Source organism: Danio aesculapii, chromosome 10 (genome assembly GCF_903798145.1).
Source record: "Danio aesculapii chromosome 10, fDanAes4.1, whole genome shotgun sequence".
NCBI lineage: Eukaryota > Metazoa > Chordata > Actinopteri > Cypriniformes > Danionidae > Danio > Danio aesculapii.
The window spans coordinates 19,260,662-19,282,007 of NC_079444.1; the positions used below are offsets into that span (position 1 = coordinate 19,260,662).

The 21,346-nt window shown below is 36.6% G+C and overlaps 1 protein-coding gene across 2 annotated transcripts in view; it reads right to left on the minus strand.

Annotated features, from left to right (window-relative positions):
* phf24 (PHD finger protein 24) overlaps nt 1-21,346 on the minus strand; it is a 56,066-nt gene that overhangs the window by 25,182 nt on the left and 9,538 nt on the right. For both annotated transcript variants that reach the window (XM_056467321.1, XM_056467320.1), the window contains exon 2: nt 5,115-5,524. In XM_056467321.1, the coding sequence (XP_056323296.1) occupies nt 5,115-5,522 (408 nt within the window). In that variant the 5' untranslated portion in view covers nt 5,523-5,524. The remainder of the gene's footprint in view (nt 1-5,114; nt 5,525-21,346) is intronic.

The following is a 21,346-nucleotide window of genomic DNA, read 5'->3' on the forward strand; positions in this document are numbered from 1 at the left end:
CTAGTACCGGGTTGGACCTCCATTTGCCTTCAGAACTGCCTTAATCTTTTGTGGCATAGATTCAACAAGGTACTGGAAATATTCCTCAGGGATTTGGTCCATATTGACATGATAGCATCACGCAGTTACTGCAGATTTGTCGGCTGCACATCCATTATGCGAATCTCCCGTTCCACCACATCCCAAAGGTGCTCTATTAAATTGAGCTCTTGTGACTGTGGAGGCCTTTTAAGTACAGTGAGCACACTGTCATGTTCAAGAAACCAGTCTGACGTAATTCGCGCTTTATGGCATGGCACGTTATCCTGCTGGAAGTAGCCATCAGAAGATGGGTACACTGTGGTCATAAAGCAATGCACATGGTCAGCAACAATACCCGGGTAGACTGTGGAGTTGACACATTGCTCAGTTGGTACTTGTGCATGAAAATCTCAGTAGATCAGCAGTTTCTGAAATACTCAGATCAGCCCGTCTGCCACCAACAATCATGCCAAAGTCACTTAAATCACTTTTCTTCCCCATTCTGATGCTTTTTAACTGCAGTAGATCGTCTTGACTATGTCTAAATGATTAGAAATTTGCGTTAACAAGCAGTTGGACAGGTGTACCTATTAAAGTGGCCGGTGAGTGTGTGTTTAAATATGTGTCTTCAGAAAGTTTCAGCTCAGTTTAACCACAGCTGCTTTTTGTGTAGCAATTTGGGTAGCATTATGAATTTTTTTCAAATAGAGAAGTAAATATGTACGAATTTATTCAATGTCTTGGTTTTGGCAGATCTAGAGAAGTTTTTTCTTTTTTTAGAAATCTCTTTGTGAACTTTGTTTCTTTGAGCATCATACACAAACAGCTAACACAATGTAGAAAAAGTCAAAAATAATCATCATATGACCCTTCACATCATATAAACATTTTGTTCAGAGCCTCCAGCCAATTACTTGTTATTTTTATTTTGTTCAGTCTGTTCAGAATCATGGGATAAGTTGCCAATTAATCAAAAATAAAATATGAGCTTTCCAAAAATGTGTAGCTATTGTGCCACTAGTACAGAAGGGATCGGATATTTCTCAGACATTCCAGATGCAAAATGTATCGTACTCTTGCATAGGCACCTGACACCCTTTATCTTTGTTCTTCAAATTGTGACATGTGTCTCTGAGGGAAGTGAGGACTGTGATATGAGCGCGGGGGAGAGAGTCTGAGGTGCTGGATTTAGAAACAGGGCGATCAGAAGAGCCAAAGGACGTCACCTTGCCAGTGAATCTGACTCAAGCTCTGCTTCAGTACTCTGAGCTTCATTACATTTGACTGGCATTTAACTACTGGAATAGTGAAACTCTACTGACCCCATGTTTATTAAATATTTCAAAAATAATACAAATTTTCACAGGCTAATAATTTTGACTTCAATTACATCTACACTCACCGGCCACTTTATTAGGTACATCTGTCCAACTGCTCAATAACGCAAATTTCTAATCAGCCAATCACATGGCAGCAACTCAATGCATTTTAGGCATGTAGACATGGTCAAAACAATTTACTGCAGTTTAAACTGAGCATCAGAATTGGGAAGAAAGCTGATTTAAGTGACTTTGAACATGCCATGGTTGTTGGTGGCAGACGGGCTGGTCTGAGTATTTCAGAAATTGCTGATCTACTGGGATTTTCACGCACAACCATCTCTAGGGTTTACAGAGAATGGTCAGAAAAAGAGAAAATATCTAGTGAGGGGCAGTTCTGTAGATTGGTTTAGGTGGTGGTGTAATTGTGTGGGGGATGTTTTCCTGGCACACTTTGGGCCCAATAGTACCAACTGAGCATTACCTGAGTACTGTTGCTAACCATGTCCATCCCTTTATGACCACCTTCTTCTGATGGCTACTTCCGGCAGGATAACACACCATGCCATAAAGCGCGAATCATGTCAGACTGGTTTCTTAAACATGACAATGAGTTCACTGTACTCAAATGGCCTCCACAGTCACCAGAACTCCATCCAATAGAGCGACTTTGGGTCATGGTGGAACGGGAGATTCACATCATGGATGTGCAGCCAACAAATCTGCAGCAACTGAGTGATGCTATAATGTCAATATGAACCAAAATATCTGAGGAATATTTCCAGTACCTTGTTGAATCTGTGCCATGAAGGATTAAGGCAGTTCTGAAGCAAAGGGGGCCCAACCCGGTACAAGTAAGGTGTACCTAATAAAGTGGCCAGTAAGTGTATATATTCCCTTGCTCTGTTAAACATCACATGAGAAACAGGAAATATTTGAAAAAAAAGAGAAACATTCACAGGTAGACTGTATTTAGGATCTATTTAGGATTTACAGTGTTTATTCAGTAATATCTCAAGTAAAATGCAAATATTTTTTTATTATAAATCTGATAACATTTATTCCAAATTTAAATTTAATTAAAATTTCAAATATTGCCATTTAGAGTGTTGTTTTATTATTAATATTTTTTATTATTTGTGCAAACAAAACATAACAGTTATATATAGTAAATGTCTTCATTTATTGTGATTGAAAATCAGGGTTATTTCATAAAATGTTGATTCCTTAACTATTCTGAAATCAAAAACAATGTTTTTCTGTTTTATTTAATAAATAAATAAATGACAAAGTAAATTCTAATCTGAAAAAAAAACATGAGTGGTTGCTGCCATACGATTGCCTGATTAGACATTTGCATTAATGAGGACTCAATACCTAATAATACTTGTACATTTTCACCAAAAAAAATAATTTATGGTAGAGAAGCAGCATATTGCTAAAGTAAAATACATTTTTCATATTCACCAGCTGTTCTATTTTTCATTCGTGCCAGTGCTCTCTGTTTATTTATGCATTTTCTAGAACCATATTTCAACATCAGCAAATGCATCTAGACAAACCTCACTAAGATGAGCCAAATTGCATCTCATTCCGCCTGCTCTTATGTCTTTTCTATCTGCTGAGAGACAGTGGGAAAACAAAAGCGCTCTGTTGAGTGGAGTTGTGTGGAGGGGCTCTTCTCTGGCCCCATCGCCGCAAGCTTCACTGACCCCAATTAATTTCAGACTGATCCCAGACGCCAGCGCAGCTCACCCAGCCTGGTTCTTCCAGCACAGCCTATACCCGCTGCCCACGTACTGTCAACAAACCTGAGCTGCCATTTAGGCTGAGCTGAGATCAGCTTTCCCAACTTACAGTCTTGCCATTTACACACTTAAGAGCATCACAGAGCCGCTGTAGCTCCCAATGAGAGGATAACCTCCACCAACAGTTTGGAAATATATATCAAGTGTGCATATATTTTACTTCAGTTATTTTTTCTCATTGTAATCGGGGCATTTTCATGGTGTAAGTAACCAGATATGGAGGTCAAGAGAGGCTGGGCTAAAGTTTGCTCTCATTTTAACAGCATAGTTTAGATATTGATCATACAGTAGTTGAATTGTGATTCATAGACCACATTTCAGAATTTGGGATGCATGTGATTTGGTAGAAATAATACTAATTACAACGTTTAACCACCAAACTGCAGACAATTATTGTCTCATAGCTCTTTCATTCATTCATTCATTCATTCATTCATTCATTCATTTTCTTTTCAGCTTAGTCCCTTTGTTAATCCGGGGTTTTCCCAGCAGAATGAACCGCCAGCTTATCCAGCACATGTTTTACGCAGCGGATGCCCTTCCAGTTGCAACCCATCTCTGGGAAACATCCATACACACTCATTCACTACGGATAATTTAGCCTACCCAATTCACCTGTACCACATGTCTTTGGACTGTGGGGGAAACTGGAGCACCCTGATGAAACCCACGCGAATTCAGGGAGAACCTGCAAACTCCACACAGAAATGCCAACTAAACCTGCCGAGGCTCAAACCAGCAACCTTCTTGCTGTGAGGCGACAGCATTACCTACTGCGCCACTGCGTCGCCATCATAGCTCATATCTACCATTGTCTTACATCCTACTGTATGATGCGTTGTGTGAATTATGGGAGTAACTTTAGTGTAGTGTTTTTTTTTTAATTGCAGGTACAACTAGAAAAGTAAACTTCGTAGACAAACTTCATGGTGGCTTGAGAAAGTCTCGTCTGAAAGTTTGAAGTAGCTTTTAAGTTTTAATAATTGAAGTAGTTTGAAGAATTTAAAACAGCATTTGGTAGGGGGTTCTGAGTGGTTGCTAAGGTGTTGCTAAATGGTTGCTAAGATGTTCTGAGTGGTTGTTAGGCGGTTGCTAGGGTGGTCCAGGTAGTTGTTACGGTGTTGCTAGGTGGTTGCTAAGGTGTTGCTAGACGGTTATAAGGGTGTTCTGGGTAGTTGTTAAGGCATTGCTAGGTCATTGTTAAGGTGTTGCTAGGGTGTTCTGAGTAGTTGCTAAGGCGTTGCTACACCTATATTATATAGTATATTATATATAGTATTATATAGTATATTATAGTTAGTCATGATATTTTGTTCCTCACTTGTTGATATTGTGTGTTTGCTTATGTGTTTCACCCAAAATTTATGTTACTCTCCTTCCCCTTTACTTACCATATGCTATAGCTGTTTTGTCTTTTTTTTCTTTGCACTGATTAATCCAGTCCCGCACTCATGTATTGTAATATGATCCAAACCATAAAACAATCCAATCCAAACTATTAATAGTTTTAATGTGCTCTATTTTTATTGTTAGATTTATTTATGTGTGTAAATTCTAGTTTTAGTAATTTTTTTGTTTGTTTTTAACATGCTTATAACATTTTATGAGTCCTTTAGTAAATGCTACATCAAAACTCACTAAGATAAATATATTTTGGAAAAATTTTTCATTGGTCTTCCGAAGGGGTGTAGCGGACATTTTAAAAGTAGGGGGGGGGCAGCAGTATGAGATCATACATTCATATAATTATTAATCACCTGTTTCTAAATTGTCTGTCTCTAAAAGTGAGGGGGACGTATCCCCCCTGTCTTCCCCCCCACCCCCCGGTTGCTATGCCCATGGTCTTCCATCTTTCATGTAATTATTTAATATAAACAAATAAAAGCTCATTATAGAGTAGTTAAATATATTCATTTCTCATAAAAAAAGAATCATTTAGAATTTAAAATGCTTTCAGCCCTTTTACCTGCTCTCTCTGTCCGAGCATCACATCCACTGGCTTGTCGTCATTGACGTCTCTCTTTGGCCGCACAAACGCTGGAGGAATGAGCTGATGAGCCTTCTTTAAGTCCTCAGGCTCCACCCCCTTACCATCACGGAGACGTCCCCAAGCCTCCTGATTGGCCCTCTGCTCCTCTGTGGGAGGAGCCTGCTGATTTGGTCTGCTGTCCTTGTCTTTCAGTTCAGGGTGCTCTGTATCAGTCTGCTGGGCTCCTTCAGCAGATCCGTCCCCATTTTCGGTGATCACATCTTCAGTCTGATCCGCAGCCGCTGGAGCCGCTCGATCCTTCAGACCGTCTTTAAACGCTGACACCACCACACTGCACTTCTGCACCTTCTCCACCTGCTGCTTCTTGGACATCAGCACACCCATGACTGTAATACAGCAAAACAACACAAGGCATTTTCAATATGAGATTATTATGTCATTACAGGCTATGGTATAAGCTATTTTTAAGCAAAGTAAACTTCAACTGTATATGTGAAGCTTACTCTATTTGAAGTCTGAATTACTAGCCCTCCTGAAATATTAGCCAAACTGTATATTTTCCCCTACTTCTGTTTAAATGAGAGAAGATTTTTTTCAACACATTTTTAAACATAGTTTTAATAACTCATTTGTAATTAACTGGTTTTGTTTTTGCTTTGATTGCAGTACATAGTTTTCTACTAAATATTTTCAGATACTACTATTCAGCTTAAAGTGTAAATTAAAGGCTTAACTAATTAGGTAAGTTAAAATAATTAGGCTAATCAGTGTATAATGAAAAAAATTAAATCTCGTGTAATTCTAGCTGAAAGAAAACAAATAAGACTTTCTCCAGAAGAAAAAATAATTAATATATATATATATATATATATATATATATATATATATATATATATATTCATTCATTTATTATTAACTAAAAGGAATTAATTTGTTTAATTTAACTTATGTATTTAACATTTTTAGTTAGAAACAAACATATCTAGTTTTTAATTATTATACTAACCCTGTTACAATAAGCATTTTTAAATACATTTACACAACAGTTCTGTCTGGTTCTTGAATCTTAAATCTGATTGGCTGATAGCCGTGTGATATTCTGCAAAAAACATCATTCGTCCAGCCTCTTCACCCTTCACCCTTGTGTATTACTCTGCCCACATACAGCAACAAGCAGAGGTCGCTCTACAGTTTGAGAAATATTGCTGCTGTTGGACAACATAAATGTACTTGAAGCTTGTAATGAGGCTTTTTTAGTCGAGAATGTAGTTGTTTAGATTGCAACTATGCAGTTTATTTATAAGGATAGTGCCTATTTTAAATATATAAAATTTCTGAGAGACGGCCATTATGCTTTCATTGAGCAGAGCAAAGACGGTTGACATTGTCTATCCACAAGATGGCTACATTGACCACATATTAAGCCCTCAGAGGAGGAAAAACTGTGTAATTTTCAAGCAATATTAAACATTCAAGTGACATTCTAAGTTGATCTCTCTCTTTTTTATGTTGTATTGCTTTTTTCATACCATATAATTGTAGTGTATTGAGTGTGAGATGGGACTCAGATATCAGGAATGTATGTTTTTTCTGTTGGCCTCTTTATATCTAACCCTGAGTTACTTTTTGGTTGTCCATCTGTTCGTTTCTAGTGTGTCTCCTGTTTTCGTTACAGCAGACTAGTTCAGTAAAAAATAAAGAAGAGAAGCCTGCATGTGTTTAGCATTTTTCCTTATAGCAAACACAACAGTAATCTGGTAGTGTTTGCTTTGCTTTGGCTTTTTTTGGGGATAATTATTGTGTTCTCCTGATTGCAACAGAGAAATACTGGGAAATATCTCTTTAGACTGATGACATTTCATGCTGTTCAGCCTCAAAATCTTAAAATGTCAGCATAATCACCTGTTTTGTCATCACTTTAGACATTACGCTAGAGAATCATTCAAATACTAGCTCTAAAGTGACGTTTGTGAAGTAGCAACGGTTTTTGCTGTTCTGACGTCAGCTGCAGATGTGAATGAATGGCGGAAGAAAGTAGTTCCTCATACAAAAGGGTTTTTAGACTCTCGTGTTTGATTTTCTTTTTTTACACACAGGATTATGCCGTCGAACTGTTGTATAAACACAATGTCTCACTCGTAGCAGTGTGATATGGCTGTATATCATCACTAGAGGGACACTAGTGCGGCCTCATGCCAATGCATGCCTCACACCAGTGCCGATATACAGCCACATCGCACTGTTACTCACGTGATATTGCTCATACAATGTACAGCTACATCAATATAATATGTTTGCCTCCTCCAAAACTAAGTTTAATTAATCCTTCTAAAAAAGCTAAATATTTGATTTAATTTTCCATCTATTTTCCAAACTACTTTCCATATGTAGGATGAAAGGGAGAAAATAATATAAAGCTATGAATACTATTTTCATTTTACCATAAAAAGCAATTATTGTATCATATCAGGCTACGCAATCACCTGTGCTGGTCCTTTCAGCAGAGTAAGCTTCATATCCTATTACTATAGTAAACAGAGACAGCGCGCTCATGCTTGCTGCATCGGTGTTCGCACCCTGTTGCATAACAAATATTAAGGTTGAAAACAAGACATGTTCTATCGACTTTGTCTCTAAATCACTGCTGTGGCAAAATACGCCCACATGCTGGATCAAGCAGATTTTGTGCAGCACAGTGAATGCGCTGTTAAGCGCCTCGCTGGCGTTTTCTTCACACAAATCTCTCGGATGATTGATCACTGGAAGGCTGCTTGTATTGGTGCACTGCAATCACGGATCATCAATCTTAACTAATGGCAACCCGTGGCGATTTGTGATTGCAGTGTGAGCAGGGAGCCAAAATGAAAAGATTTTGTGAATGGGGGTATGTTTACACAACAATGATGCTCTAAAAATGAAAGTGTAACAACAACAAACTATATTGTGCCGTTCACACAGATTGGCGAAAATGACTAAAAAGAACTATTAGCCCCTCTTTGAATTTTTTTTTCTTTTTTAAAATATTTCCCAAATGATGTTTAACAGAGCAAGGACATTTTCACAGTATGTCTGATAATATTTTTTGTCTTATTTGTTTTATTTCGGCTACAATGAAAGCAGTTTTTAATTTTTTAAAACCTTTTTAGGGTCAAAATTATTAGCCCCTTTAAGCTATATTTTTTTAGATAGTCTACAGAACAAACCATCATTATACAATAACTTGCCTAATTACACTAACCTGCCTAGTTGACCTAATTAACCTAGTTAAGCCTTTAAATGTTACTTTAAAATATCTAGTCAAATATTATTTACTGCCATCGTGGCAAAGATAAAATAAATTAGTTATTAGAAATGAGTTATTAAAACTATTATGTTTAGAAATGTGTTGGGAAAAAATCTGCTTTCAGTTAAACAGTAATCGGGGGAAAAATAAGCAGGGGGCTAATAATTCAGGGGGGCTAATAATTCTGACTTCAAGTGTATATATACACTGAAAAAAATTACGTCTGCAAAATTGTTGCAAACAATTTATGAATTAAATTTAAACAAACAAATTACATTTAGTAATGTTCAACTTAATTTGTTTGTTTAAATTCAGCCCAAATAAATTGTTTAAAATCACTTTAAAAATTTGTAAGTCCAAGGAATCAACTTTGAATAATTGTTTTCAGTGTATTATCCATAAATTCATTTCTAATATTCTTGTATTCTTCAGAAATTAACCAACCTGATTCTGAGCTGTTTGAAAGACTCTGAATTTTATTAAGTATGAAATATATAATTGAGTATCATCTGTATAGCAGTGAAAGCTGATCCCATGTCTTCTAATAATATCTCCCAGGGGTAGCATGTATATTGTAAACAGCAAAGGGCCTAAAACTGATCCTTGAGGCACCCCATACTTTACTGGGCTGACTTGTGAAGGCTGTCCATTAATATTCACAAATTGGTAACGGTCAGCTAAGTATGACTTAAATCGTTGTAGAGCCTGTCCCTGGACACCTGTAGACTTTAAGCGATTTATGGGGATATTGTGGTCAATGGTGTCAAATGCTGCACTAAGATCGAGTAAAACTAATAGCGAGATGCATCTTTGGTCAGCAGCTAAGAGTAGATCATTGGTTATTTTCACTAATGCGGTTTCTGTACTGTGATGAGCTCTGAAACCTGACTGAAACACTTAAAGAACATTGTTCGTCTGCAGAAAGGAGCATAATTGGGCAGAAACAACTTTTTCTAGCATTTTAGATATAAATGGAAGATTTGAAATGGGCCTATAATTAGCTAAGTTGCTGGGGTCCAGTTGTGGTTTCACAAATGGCTTAAATGTTTTCAAAGTGCACTACGTAGGGAACGCAATTGTCAATATGAAAATCGCTAAAACTGAATTGTAAAACATACTTTGAAAGCAAATTACACCTAAAAGACTTAATGTTTATTTTTTTTATCGTTCCAAGTTTAAATGTTAGAATGTTACAAATGAATAGAGCATAGGGTGATAACTGGGAATAAAACACAGCCAGGAACTATGCTTCTAACTACAGCTCTAGAGGTGTAGTTGCAAGCGTACAAGTTTGCGATGCAGTTTGCAAATGTTCATTGGAACAATGGATTTGGGAAATGATAAATCAACTAACTATGTTTGTAATGACAGAACTTGCGACCTTAGTTAGCTAACAATGGTTTTCAGAAAAGCACCCCTGATTGGCTATCAGTGCTTTAATCATTCAGCAATCCAATCCAGCAATACTGTTCATTTGTGTCATTGTTAATGTGGTGTGTTTTGGTTATTATTTTACATATGAAATGTTTTTGTTGGTGTTGTTGTCTTTTTTGGGTGGGGGGGTATCATTAAATTTCTCTAGCTATGCACCTTGTTGTGAACAGCCCTTAATGGTCTAAAAATGAATATGAAGTGCTTTGCTTGGTCCATTTGTTTCTTGCGTTGGACAATGAGCTGTGATTTAGCTCGTCCAGAGCAGACATCAAATAATCTTGAACGCCTTTTCAGCCTTTAATCAGGGTAATGGTGTGAAACTGCTTCAGTTGCTATTCTCCCTCTCTAAATGCTAAGCACTGCAAGCTGGTGAATTTCAATGGGTTCTGCCTTCTTGGTAAAAGGGATAGTTCATCCAAAAAAATGAAGATTTGTTCTAAAAATCGCTTGAAACGATTCCGAATGTCCTCGGAAGTGTTTGCAGAGGCTCCAAGAAGTCAAAACTAATCATATGATTTTGTTAGCTCACATTGCTAGTTTTGTGGTGAACAATTCATCTGTGCGTGTCATTAAAAAAAATGTTTGTCCTTCCAATCTTTAATTGAAATCTGAAAATTTATATCTTAGGAATTGGGCATGGTTAACATAATTAACTACGCTGCTCCAACTGTCAGTTTTGACAACAAACAAAATAGTGAGGATGAGGAGTTACTTTTAGGTTGTAATAATGCTCCTCGAACCCTTTTTCCAATCTTTCTGAATAAAATGCCTACTTTACTACATCCAATCAGCTTGCAGTAGAAAAAACAAGCCACACCCACTGTTTTTTCATTTAATATTCAATTTCTCTAGAACTGCATACGAAAAAAATTACGGTCGCAGCTTCCGGTTCATGGAGACTTTAAGACAAGACACTGCAGGCGAATAGGGTAATAAATGAGCCAGTTATCAGTAAACTACCCTAGTTTATTGATACATTAAGAAAAAAAATATTTTAATTATTTCATTTAATAATTTGAAAAAGTTTTGTAAGTAGGTGTGTTGAAATATGCAAATGAGTCATTATTTAATTACGCTCTAATTTGAATGCTCTTAGCACAAAACGAAGCCCAACATTAGGTGGTTACTTTTTTCAGTTTAATTTAAATTTTATTTTTAACCCAATAGTTGTATTTGTCTATATTTGACCCAACGTTGGGTTATGACAGCATTTTTAGAGTGAAAGAATTGCTGTACACACAAAATGCATTTTGATCATATTAGTCAAAGGTTTTATCAAGGAGATTAAGAAAAAATATTTTATCACTGCATAATCCTGAAAGTAAAGTCAAGAGAAAGAAACAAATGCATTCATTTAAAAAATGTAGAATAAAATGCTGTATATAATCCAACATATTATGTATAAACATTTTCTCCTGTAAAAAATATGTTAGAATATAGATTTTGTGTGAAGTTTGGTGTGCTGTGAAGTGATGCATTAGAGATTTATGGCTCAGCTCAAGAGGGGAAAACATTTTGAGAAATCAGTGTTTAAAATATGTTTCGATTAATATGTTTCGTAAAATATGATTGATTTATACAGACACTAATTGATAAAGTGCATTAAAAAACAATTCAAAGTGTGTTTTGCCTGTTTTCCTAATAACAGATGGAAAAAGCTATGTTTTTGTCTACCTCAGAATTAAAAAAAAAATGCTTCATGATGGGCATGTAGCACTGAGAGCAGAGGGAGGAGTGGGCGTGGACGGCAGAGCAAGGGAAAAAGGGGGTAGCGACAAGCTGTTGTCAGTTGCCTCATAAAATAAGGCACAAACCGTGAGGAGACTCATGATTTTATAGTTTACAAAGATAAAATTCAAAGAAATAAACAGCAAGTAATTTAATGCCCTGCTATATTTGTCATTCGTAATTTTGTATACACATAACCCCAATTTGTTATATCATTATAAAGATAATTGTGTTTATATAACCACTATAAATGAGGAGGACTTCACTTCTCCTGAATCCCCAGGTCTGAATGGTCTCTTGCCCTACAGTATCTATTCCAACCATTAGCCCTGCAGGTAATCTGGAGAATTAAAAAAAAAGCAATATGCAACAAAAAATAGGCAATGTGTCTGAATGGTAACAAACTCAACTCATGAAAGTCCGCCATTCTCCAATTCTTGTACAGCTCTCCCAACAAAAATGCTTGCTACAAACCAACAGCTTTGCTGTATCGGCCCTGACAGCATTGCGGGGAAAAACATACAACAAACCTTGTGGATCATGAAAACAAACACACACAAGCTTTCATAAACAGCTAAATACTGTGTGCCATGCGCAGACGCGGTCTCACCCAAGCAATGGGTCTCACAGGTTGGCACGTCTGCCTTGCCTTCAGAAAGCACATGCTCTCATGAATAATTAAGAAGCAGAGTCTTCTCATAGGATAAGAAAACTCTGCTATGAGTAGTAATGAGAAACCGCACTAGCAGATGTGTGCTACGTGACCGCTTTTGATACCGCCCCAAAAATTATTTTAAACCTGAAAGATCTAGTTTTCCCCACAATTGAAGCTAACAGTGGCTAACATTGTCTTAACTGATGCTCAACACACACAAATCTGTTTAAAAAATTAAAAGTACTCAATGGTTTCTTGAACCTTTAAAGGAAATAATATTGGAAATAATGTTTAGTTTCTTACACACACAGATCAGATCAAAGTATCATAGAAGCCAGTTGTTGTTGTTGGTGTGGTTTGCCTGTATGCTGTTTTTTGTTTTTTTTTAAGTGCCAGAAGACTTTTATTTTATGAATCATCAAGGACCACAGTTTGAGCTGAAATATTATTCAACGTTCAGCTGAAGAAAAGCAGACACCTACATATCGGATGGTCTGAGGGTGAGTAAATTAACAGCACATTTTCTTTTTTAAATGTCTACCCAAGCACTGACCCATTGCATTTTAATATCGCTGTTGTCCCTATAGGCACCACTGTGAGAATGAACTTTAATTATAAGGTGTTCCTGGGAGTGACAGAGATGAATTTTGCAGTAATTACCCCTGACTGTATGATGTATATAACCCTGTTACAGCTCAGTGTGATCTGACGGATGCCACATCATTTGGCCGAGCAAACGTGTGCTTTAACATCTCGTCAGAGAATTAATTAATGTGTATCTTTTAGGCACAGTCTCAAAGCTGGCAACTAACAGCATATATTACTGTCTGAGAATAACATTATTTCTCTATTAAGCCAGTAAAATGAAATTACAGTCCATTTAACCGTGTTGTTGTGCAAGCTACTTTAACAGTGTGACCTGTCAAGCAAATAGTCATTTTAAGAGTCTAACTTACAGTCAAACAGTCGTTCAGAAAACAATCAGTATCCCCTGCTAGAACAGAAGAGTATTTAGACATATTGATTTACAAGTAATGACAGCATTTAATTTATACAGCTTGCTTGGTAGACGCAGGATTCAGTGGTTTAATTTCAGGAAACACATCATGTCCTTTAATAAAATGTGTTCATTGAATGCAATATAAATCACTTTCTTTTACTTTATTTTTTTCACCATCCGCTTGTTATGTATGACGTCTCACAAAGCAGCTTCTAGGTCCAAGCACTCTATCAAACTGTATGGGGAGGCTCAACAAATGGTTGAAAAAAAACGTTTACAAAGCTGTAATACTTTTGAAAATCATGATGGCAATATACACTCACCGGCCACTTTATTAGGTACACCTCACTAGTACTAGGTTGGACCTTTTACCTTCTGAACTGCCTTAACCTTTTGTGGCATAAATTCAACAAGGTACTGAAAATATTCCTCAGATATTTTGGTCCATATTGACATGATAGCATCATGCAGTTGATGCAGATTTGTCAGGTGCACATCCATGATGTGAATCTTTTATTCCACCACATCCCAAAGGTGCTCTTTTGGATTGAGCTCTGGGGATCCAAGGCAGGATGGATCCATGCTTTTATGTTGTTGACAACAAATTCTGACCCATCCATCTGAATGTCGCAGCAGAAAGCGAGACTCATCAGACCAGGCAACGTTTTTCCTATCTTCTATTGTTCAATTTTGTTGAGTGTGTGCAAATTGTAGCCTTTTTTTGTTCTTAGCTGACAGGAGTGGCACCTGGTGTGCTGTAGCCCATCTGCCTCAAGGTTCGATCTGTTGTGCATTCATAGATGCTCTTCTGCATGCCTCGGTTGTAACGAGTGGTTATTTGAGTTACTGTTGCCTTTGTCAGCTCAAACCAGTCTAACCATTCTCCTCTGATCTCTGGCATCAACAAGGCATTTGCACCTACAGAACTGCTGCTCACTGGATATTTTCTCTTTCAGACAACTCTCTGTAAAACCTAGACATGGTTGTGTGTGAAAATCCCAGTAAATCAGCAGTTTCTGAAATACTCAGACCAGCCCGTCTGCCACCAACAACCATGCCACGTTCAAAGCCACTTAAATCACCTTTCCTCCCCATTTTTTCGGTTTGAACTGCAGCAGATCATCTTGACCGTGTCTACATGCCTAAATGCATTGAGTTCCTGCAATGGCTGATTAGAAATTTGCATTAACAAGCAGTTGGACAGGTGTACCTAATAAAGTGGCCGATAAGTGTATATCTCAATGCTTAATATCATGGATCAGAATATTAAATAAATAAAATATTGGTGTCTATGATGCAGCAAGTTCAGAGATTGTCGTGTACAAGCATGATTTTGTAAGAAAGTCATTGTAATATGACTAAAAAACTACAATCTCAATTCAAATGAATAGCGGCTTGGACCCCGAAACAGTTCCATACATCATGACTTAACAAGCAGATAAACCATACATAACCAATATAATTGTAGTTAAAATTATTGAATTAATTTTGTTGTGTATTTTGTAATTTATTTATTTTATATTAAATGTTTGAAAGTACATTTTTTCTCATTTTTATCAAGTTAAGATTTATGCTAACTAATATTACTCTGGTGAATTCAATGAATGTTTCCCTAATACTGATGTTTGATTTTTCAACCATGACAGATCATATTACACTGCATAACCTAATTTGACAGTTAATGAAACAAAATGAACTGCAGCCTAATTCTGATGCCGTTCATACAGCATGTGCATAATTCTGGATTCCTTTCTTTCTAGGAAGTGCTTATTGCATCAGTGTGGAAAAGCGAAAATGCAATTTTGTTTCCCAGCAGACCCGCACAGCCCAACGGGTGGAAATTGCACAGAAGCCAGACAATCAGTCCATGCAGCTGATGATTTGAGCTGGCAATATGCATGAGACTGAGACTGCGAGATGGATTCAGTGACTGTATGGTGATGGAGAAGAAGAGTCTTGAGAGACAGCAGACAGAGGAAGAGAGAGGTCACTGCGGGTCGTCTCTAGAAGAATAAAAGATGAGGATCTCTAGGGCAGCAGAGCTGCTGTAATAAAGTGTGACTCAATCCCTTTGTGAAACCCTTATGAAAATGACTTCGGGCTTGAGATCCCAATACATCCAAACCCTCAGCACAGATTATAACATGTTCATTTTAGAGAAGACGGCTGGGCTTTCACACGCAGGGGAAGTGATTACTACTAAACAGGCAAATTTCTCATCAGAAATAATTGACCAGACTCAGGGTTTTTTTTTTGTTCTTTACAGTATTTACACATGGCAACAGCCCATAAATATTTATTTATTTATTTATTTTCATTGTAAGTAGTGAAATTATTCTGAATTTGGCAAAATGTTAGCAATTAAAAACATGTACATGCGTGCTAATACATGCAAATATATGGTATCTATCTATCTATCTATCTATCTATCTATCTATCTATCTATCTATCTATCTATCTATCTATCTATCTATCTATCTATCTATCTATCTTAAACTTATTTAAACTTATGTATTCCAAAAAAGAAATCCGTAATAATTTTTTTTCATTGTTTATAAATAGTTCTATATTATTAATAATCTTTTGTATCAACATGTATAGGCATTTTTCAATCTGACTTCTCATCTTCCTCCTTTATTTCATTAATAAAAGTTTTAATTGGAAAAACAGTTTTTATTTTCTTGTCTTACCAAGACAAAATGATTCAACATGACACAACAGACAAGAAATAACAACAAAATGCCTACTGACATCATCACTATTACAATGCATAATGGTAAAGCAAACTAGCAATGTGCTAAAACATGTTAGCATAGTATCAAATAATGCTAGAAATGTGCTAGAAGCCAGACAGAACATGATCATTGTTTTAAACCCACCCCCCGCACAATTTGCATGTATTTCTTATTTGACACACAAGAATCAGTTCATGGATCTCTGTTAACGCGATGATGATCTGAATCAGGTGTCTTAAGTAAGGAAGACAAAAAAATGTGCAGGGGGGGTCGCAAGGACTGGAATTGGGAACCACTGTTTTAAATAAGCTCATGTGGGTGAAATGTGCTATAAAAACAAAAGTTGCCTTGCCTGTTTAAATGATAGAATTATGAATGTTAAGTGTGTCATGACAGACAACAACTACAACAAAAAATGTCAATGATCTCCTTAAAGTTTGTGTGAACCAGAGTTTGCAGAGATTTTTATTTCAGTATGCGGATGTACCTCCAACTAATTATATGCATGTGTTTTTTTAGTGTTCTTTTAGCCACCGATAAACTTCCAGACTTTTTTAATTTTGATAAGGCTCATTTTGCAGCATCAATAATGTAATTTAAACAAAAAATAGACTTAGGCATTCATTTAGTTCTTCAAGCATAAAATTGTATGAAAGGACTGCAAGGAGGAGCAGCAGGCGAGTGCAGAAAACCATTGAAAAACTGTGGTAATATAAATGTTCATATTTTAAACACATGCCGTGAAACAAGGGAATTTAATGCAGTGCTTCTTGTTCACTATTAGACACACATCCATCAGGCAGTGAAGATTACTGGTTTTAAACAAACTAGATATTAAGCACCGCAAGTTTATAATGGCATGACAGTTACTTAAGATTAAGGGCTCTATTTTAACAATCAGGCGCTTAACAATCTATGGTGCAAAAGAATTAAGTGCGTGTCCGAATCCACTTTTGCTATTTTAAGGATGTAAAAATACGGCGCAGGGTTGTGTTTATTCTCTTAATGAGTTATGAGTGTGTTTTGAGCTTAACATGCATTAAACCAATCAGAGTCTCATCTCCCATTCCCTTTAAGAGTCAGATGTGTCACACCATGGCACATTTGCTATTTACATGACAGACTTTGTAAGAGGAAAAACTGAACCCTTCACTAGCTAGTAAACAATTAAACAGACCATCTGCGCAAGGATAAAGAACGATCCTCTTCCATTCGGTCACTTTACTTTCTCTTTACTTCACTTTTACCCTTTACTCCTTTACTTTCGTATATAAGGAAACAATGCACTCCACTGAAGGCAAAAAACTGAGTTATGTCCAAACACACTTCCTATTGCCCTATGTGTTTATGCGTACATCTCCCAAACCCAACAGGGGGACAAATCTAAACTTGTTTTTATCAAAGCGATGATAGAGCCCTAAAAGTCCCCGCGCATAAAGTCCAATGAAACAGAATATGGGGCAGGGCTCTCTTTTTATGCATCATTTCCTCATAGCAAACTAACGGTGTGGTGTGGTTAAGAATATTGTGTCTGCAGTTGTAAAACTGACATCCACAGAAAAAGACCACCAGTCCAAACGCTGTCAGATTTGATTGAAGAAAACCATTGAAGTTTTTTTCAATAGTTTAACTTGCATACAGTAGATTACTTGTTCAGCTAATAAATAGCAATGTCATACAGACTTTAGAATATTTTACTATTATAGTGCATGACTGATTCATAACTGATTGCTACAGTATTTCAAGGAAAAACTAAATGTCTTACTTCAGACACATGGAATTTATTTCCTTTTTTATCTGTCTCCAACATAATTGGATGGGTAAAATTAAGTCTGACCATCTTTTTTACGTTCTGTTTGGTTCGAAAGCACAGCAGTTTACATGGTTTGCAAAGCAACATATCCAGAAAACAGATTCTCAAATCTCTGCATGGATGTTGCCTCTGGAAATGGACAAGAAAAGACAGCATTTGTATTCAGAGCCACACTCTGAATTTTAAATGAAAGATTCGCTAATGTTCTTTTTTGTGGTGACTCCACACCAGAGATGTAAGCACTTATTCCGGATTGGGAAGGACTAAATGTAATAATTTGAGAATCAGCCATTGAAAAAACGCATACTGGCCGACTGCTCATTTGAATATGGAGATTACGTTTTTTTCCTTCAATGTCGGAGATGATTGACACCTGAGAAAGTACTTCGTCTGTAACAGATGGGCTTCGGTATGTAATTCGGCAAATGAATTTCATTAAATAGACCTAAACGTTTCTCTATATTCAGTATAGCAATTTTAAACACATCTGCTGAATATTAGGATGCTTTCCACTAGCAAATAATGCATAGCTGAGGCAGGCCAGATCTAATTAAAACCACTTAATCACTAAAAGAGTGAAGTTTGATGTTTGAGAAAATATAAGGGGACTTATCAATTCAACTGAACTGTACCTTGTGGTGTGACATAGCAAAATAAATTAAGAAAAACAGTTCTTGGTAATATACAAATAATGTGAGAGTGATTTATTGTTGTTATCTTCATTTAGGCTATTTATTTTACATGAAATGATACTTGGTGGACATTTTAAATAAATGGGGTGTCACACCAAGGGTCAACAAAATGTAATAATTTTAAAGTGGTTCAAAAAAAATTAAATATGTGAAAATAAAAACAAGGCAAGGCAAGTTTATTTATATAGCACATTTCATACACAGTGGCAATTCAAAGTGCTTTACATAAACAGAAATAAGAGAGACAAGTATATAAATGAATGAAAAAGAAGAGAAAAACATAATAGTGCGATCTGTCAGACGTATCACAGTGCTCATTCAGTAAAGGCACAGCTAAACAGATGTGTTTTCAGTCTTGATTTGAATGTGCCTAATGTTGGAGCACATCTGATCATTTCTGGAAGCTGATTGCAGCAGCAAGTGGCATTGTAGCTGAACGCCGATTCACCCTGCTTTGACTGAACTCTTGGAATTTCTACTTTATATGATCCCAGTTTTCCAGCCTATCCAGAAATATGCTGTGATCGACAGTGTAAATGCAGCACTGTTAATTTGCCTGAATCTGTATTTAGGCGTATATCATTGATTATCTTTATAAGAGCGCTCTCTGTACTGTGATGTGGTCTGAAACCAGATTGAAAATTGTCTAAACACCCCTTGAAGTTTAAGAACTTGTTAACCTGGTTAAAAACAACTTTCAATGATTTTGCAAATAAAAGGCAGATTTGAGATGGGCCTGTAATTGCTCAATAGGGTGTTATCTTTTTCAAGAGGGGTTTAACAACTGCAGTTTTAAGTGAGTTTGGAAAGATCCCTGAGAGAGAAGTGAAGCATTTACCACTTTTAGAAGATCCATATCTAAACAGGTAAACACCGATTTGAAGAATGATGTAGGGAGTGTGTCAAGACTACAGGTTGATGTTTTCATAATTTGCACGGTCTTTTCTAAGATTTTACCATTAACTGCTATAAAATCAGACATAATGTCTGATTTCTTAAAATGTGGTTGAGCTTGTCTGATGTCGACACAACTTGGCTGATTGGATGAGCTGATTGCCTTTCTGATATTATTTATCTTGTCAGTAAAGAAATTAGCAAACTCATTACATTTGCTTTCAGAGAGTAGTTCACTGGGAATCCGACTGGGGGAGGTTGTAAGTCTCTCTATCGTTGCGAAGAGGGTGCAAGCATTATTTATGTTGCTGTTTATAAGGCTTAAAAAGAAAGTCAGCCTAGTAGTGTTTAGTTCCGTATTAAAAGCATGAAGACTGTCTTTATAGATATTATAATGGACTACTAGTTTCGTCTTCCTCCACATACGCTCAGCTTTTCATCAGTCTTTTCATCATTTGAACTGCTGTTGATTTTCTCCAAGGTCCTTTTTGGCTCCCAGTCCTCTTCCAGACTTTAATAGGAGCAATGTCATCTATGACATTCTTAACTTTAGAGTTAAACAAATCAAGGAGACAATCAACAGAGTCTGCAGATATGCTTGCTGCTAGCGATATGGCCTTCATAAACACTCATTAGTGTTCTCATTTATGCATCTCTTTCTGACAGAGACAGATCTATCTTTAATGGCTGGAGTGATCAAGACAGGGACATGTCAAGTCACATTGTCTTAAATAGGGTCCTAAGTAATGTTTTCAGTAGAATTGCTGATTTAAAATTAGCATTAGTGCCACACCAGAGGAAATATGTTTTTCATCGATAGAAATATATAGATGGAAAAATACATTGCATTTGGTAAAATAGCTACTCAAAAAATTAGGCCTGATAAATTTATTAATGATTTTATTATCTTCTTTTTAATTTATAAGAGCAGTAATTTATCGAACTATGCTTGAGACTTTCACACCATAGGACAGTTCTGATATTTGGCTCAAAATTGTAAAAAAAACTAATTGATAACGAAGCAGTTTTTATAACAAGAGCTACATAGAAGCCAAAGAACATTTTCACCATTCACTGCATTGTAAATGCTACAATACTAATTAAATTCATTTTTGTCATGTGTAACAGTGAAAATTCAACGTCACATCAACAACCCATAAACAGGAACAGGGACTACTACACTACCTGACAAAAGTTTTGTCGCCCATCCAAGTTTTAGAAACAATAAATATTAACTTGCCTTCTACATAGTTGATCATTTGGTATCAGAGGTGGCTTATATGAAAGGCAAAGGCCCCTAGATTATGCTTATTTTACCTAAATAAAATATGATCATGCCTCGATTTAAATCCTTTAATTGGGACAGTAAGATCTGACTTCGCTTAGAGAAAAGTCTTGTCACTTAACAGAAATAATCTACAGTATAGAAAATAAGAATTAATATTGTGTATGACTCCCATAAGCATGGACGACTACATACATAGATCTCTCAAATAACTCAAATACCTTTATAAAGTTATAAAGGCAAAGAAAGCGCTCAAAGAAAGAACTCCCGGACTTCATCAAGATCCTTTGGATTCATCTTCAATGCCTCCTCCTTCATCTTACCCCAGACAAGCTCAATAATGTTCATGTCTGGTAACTGGGCTGGCCAATCCTGGAGCACCTTGACCTTCTTTGCTTCGACACTGAAGTATGAGAAGGAGCACTATCCTGCTGAAGAATTTGCCGTCACCTGTGATTTGTAATTTAATGGAGAGCACAAATGTCTTGATACCTCAGGCTGTTGATGTTGCCTTCCAATCTGCAGATCTCTCACACGCCCCCATACTGAATGGAACCCCAAACCATGATTTTTCCTTCACCAAGCTAATTTCTGTGAGAATCTTGGGTCCATGCAGGTTCCAATAGGTCGTCTGCAGTATTTCTGATGATTGGGATGCAGTTTAACAGATGATTCATCAGAAAATCTAC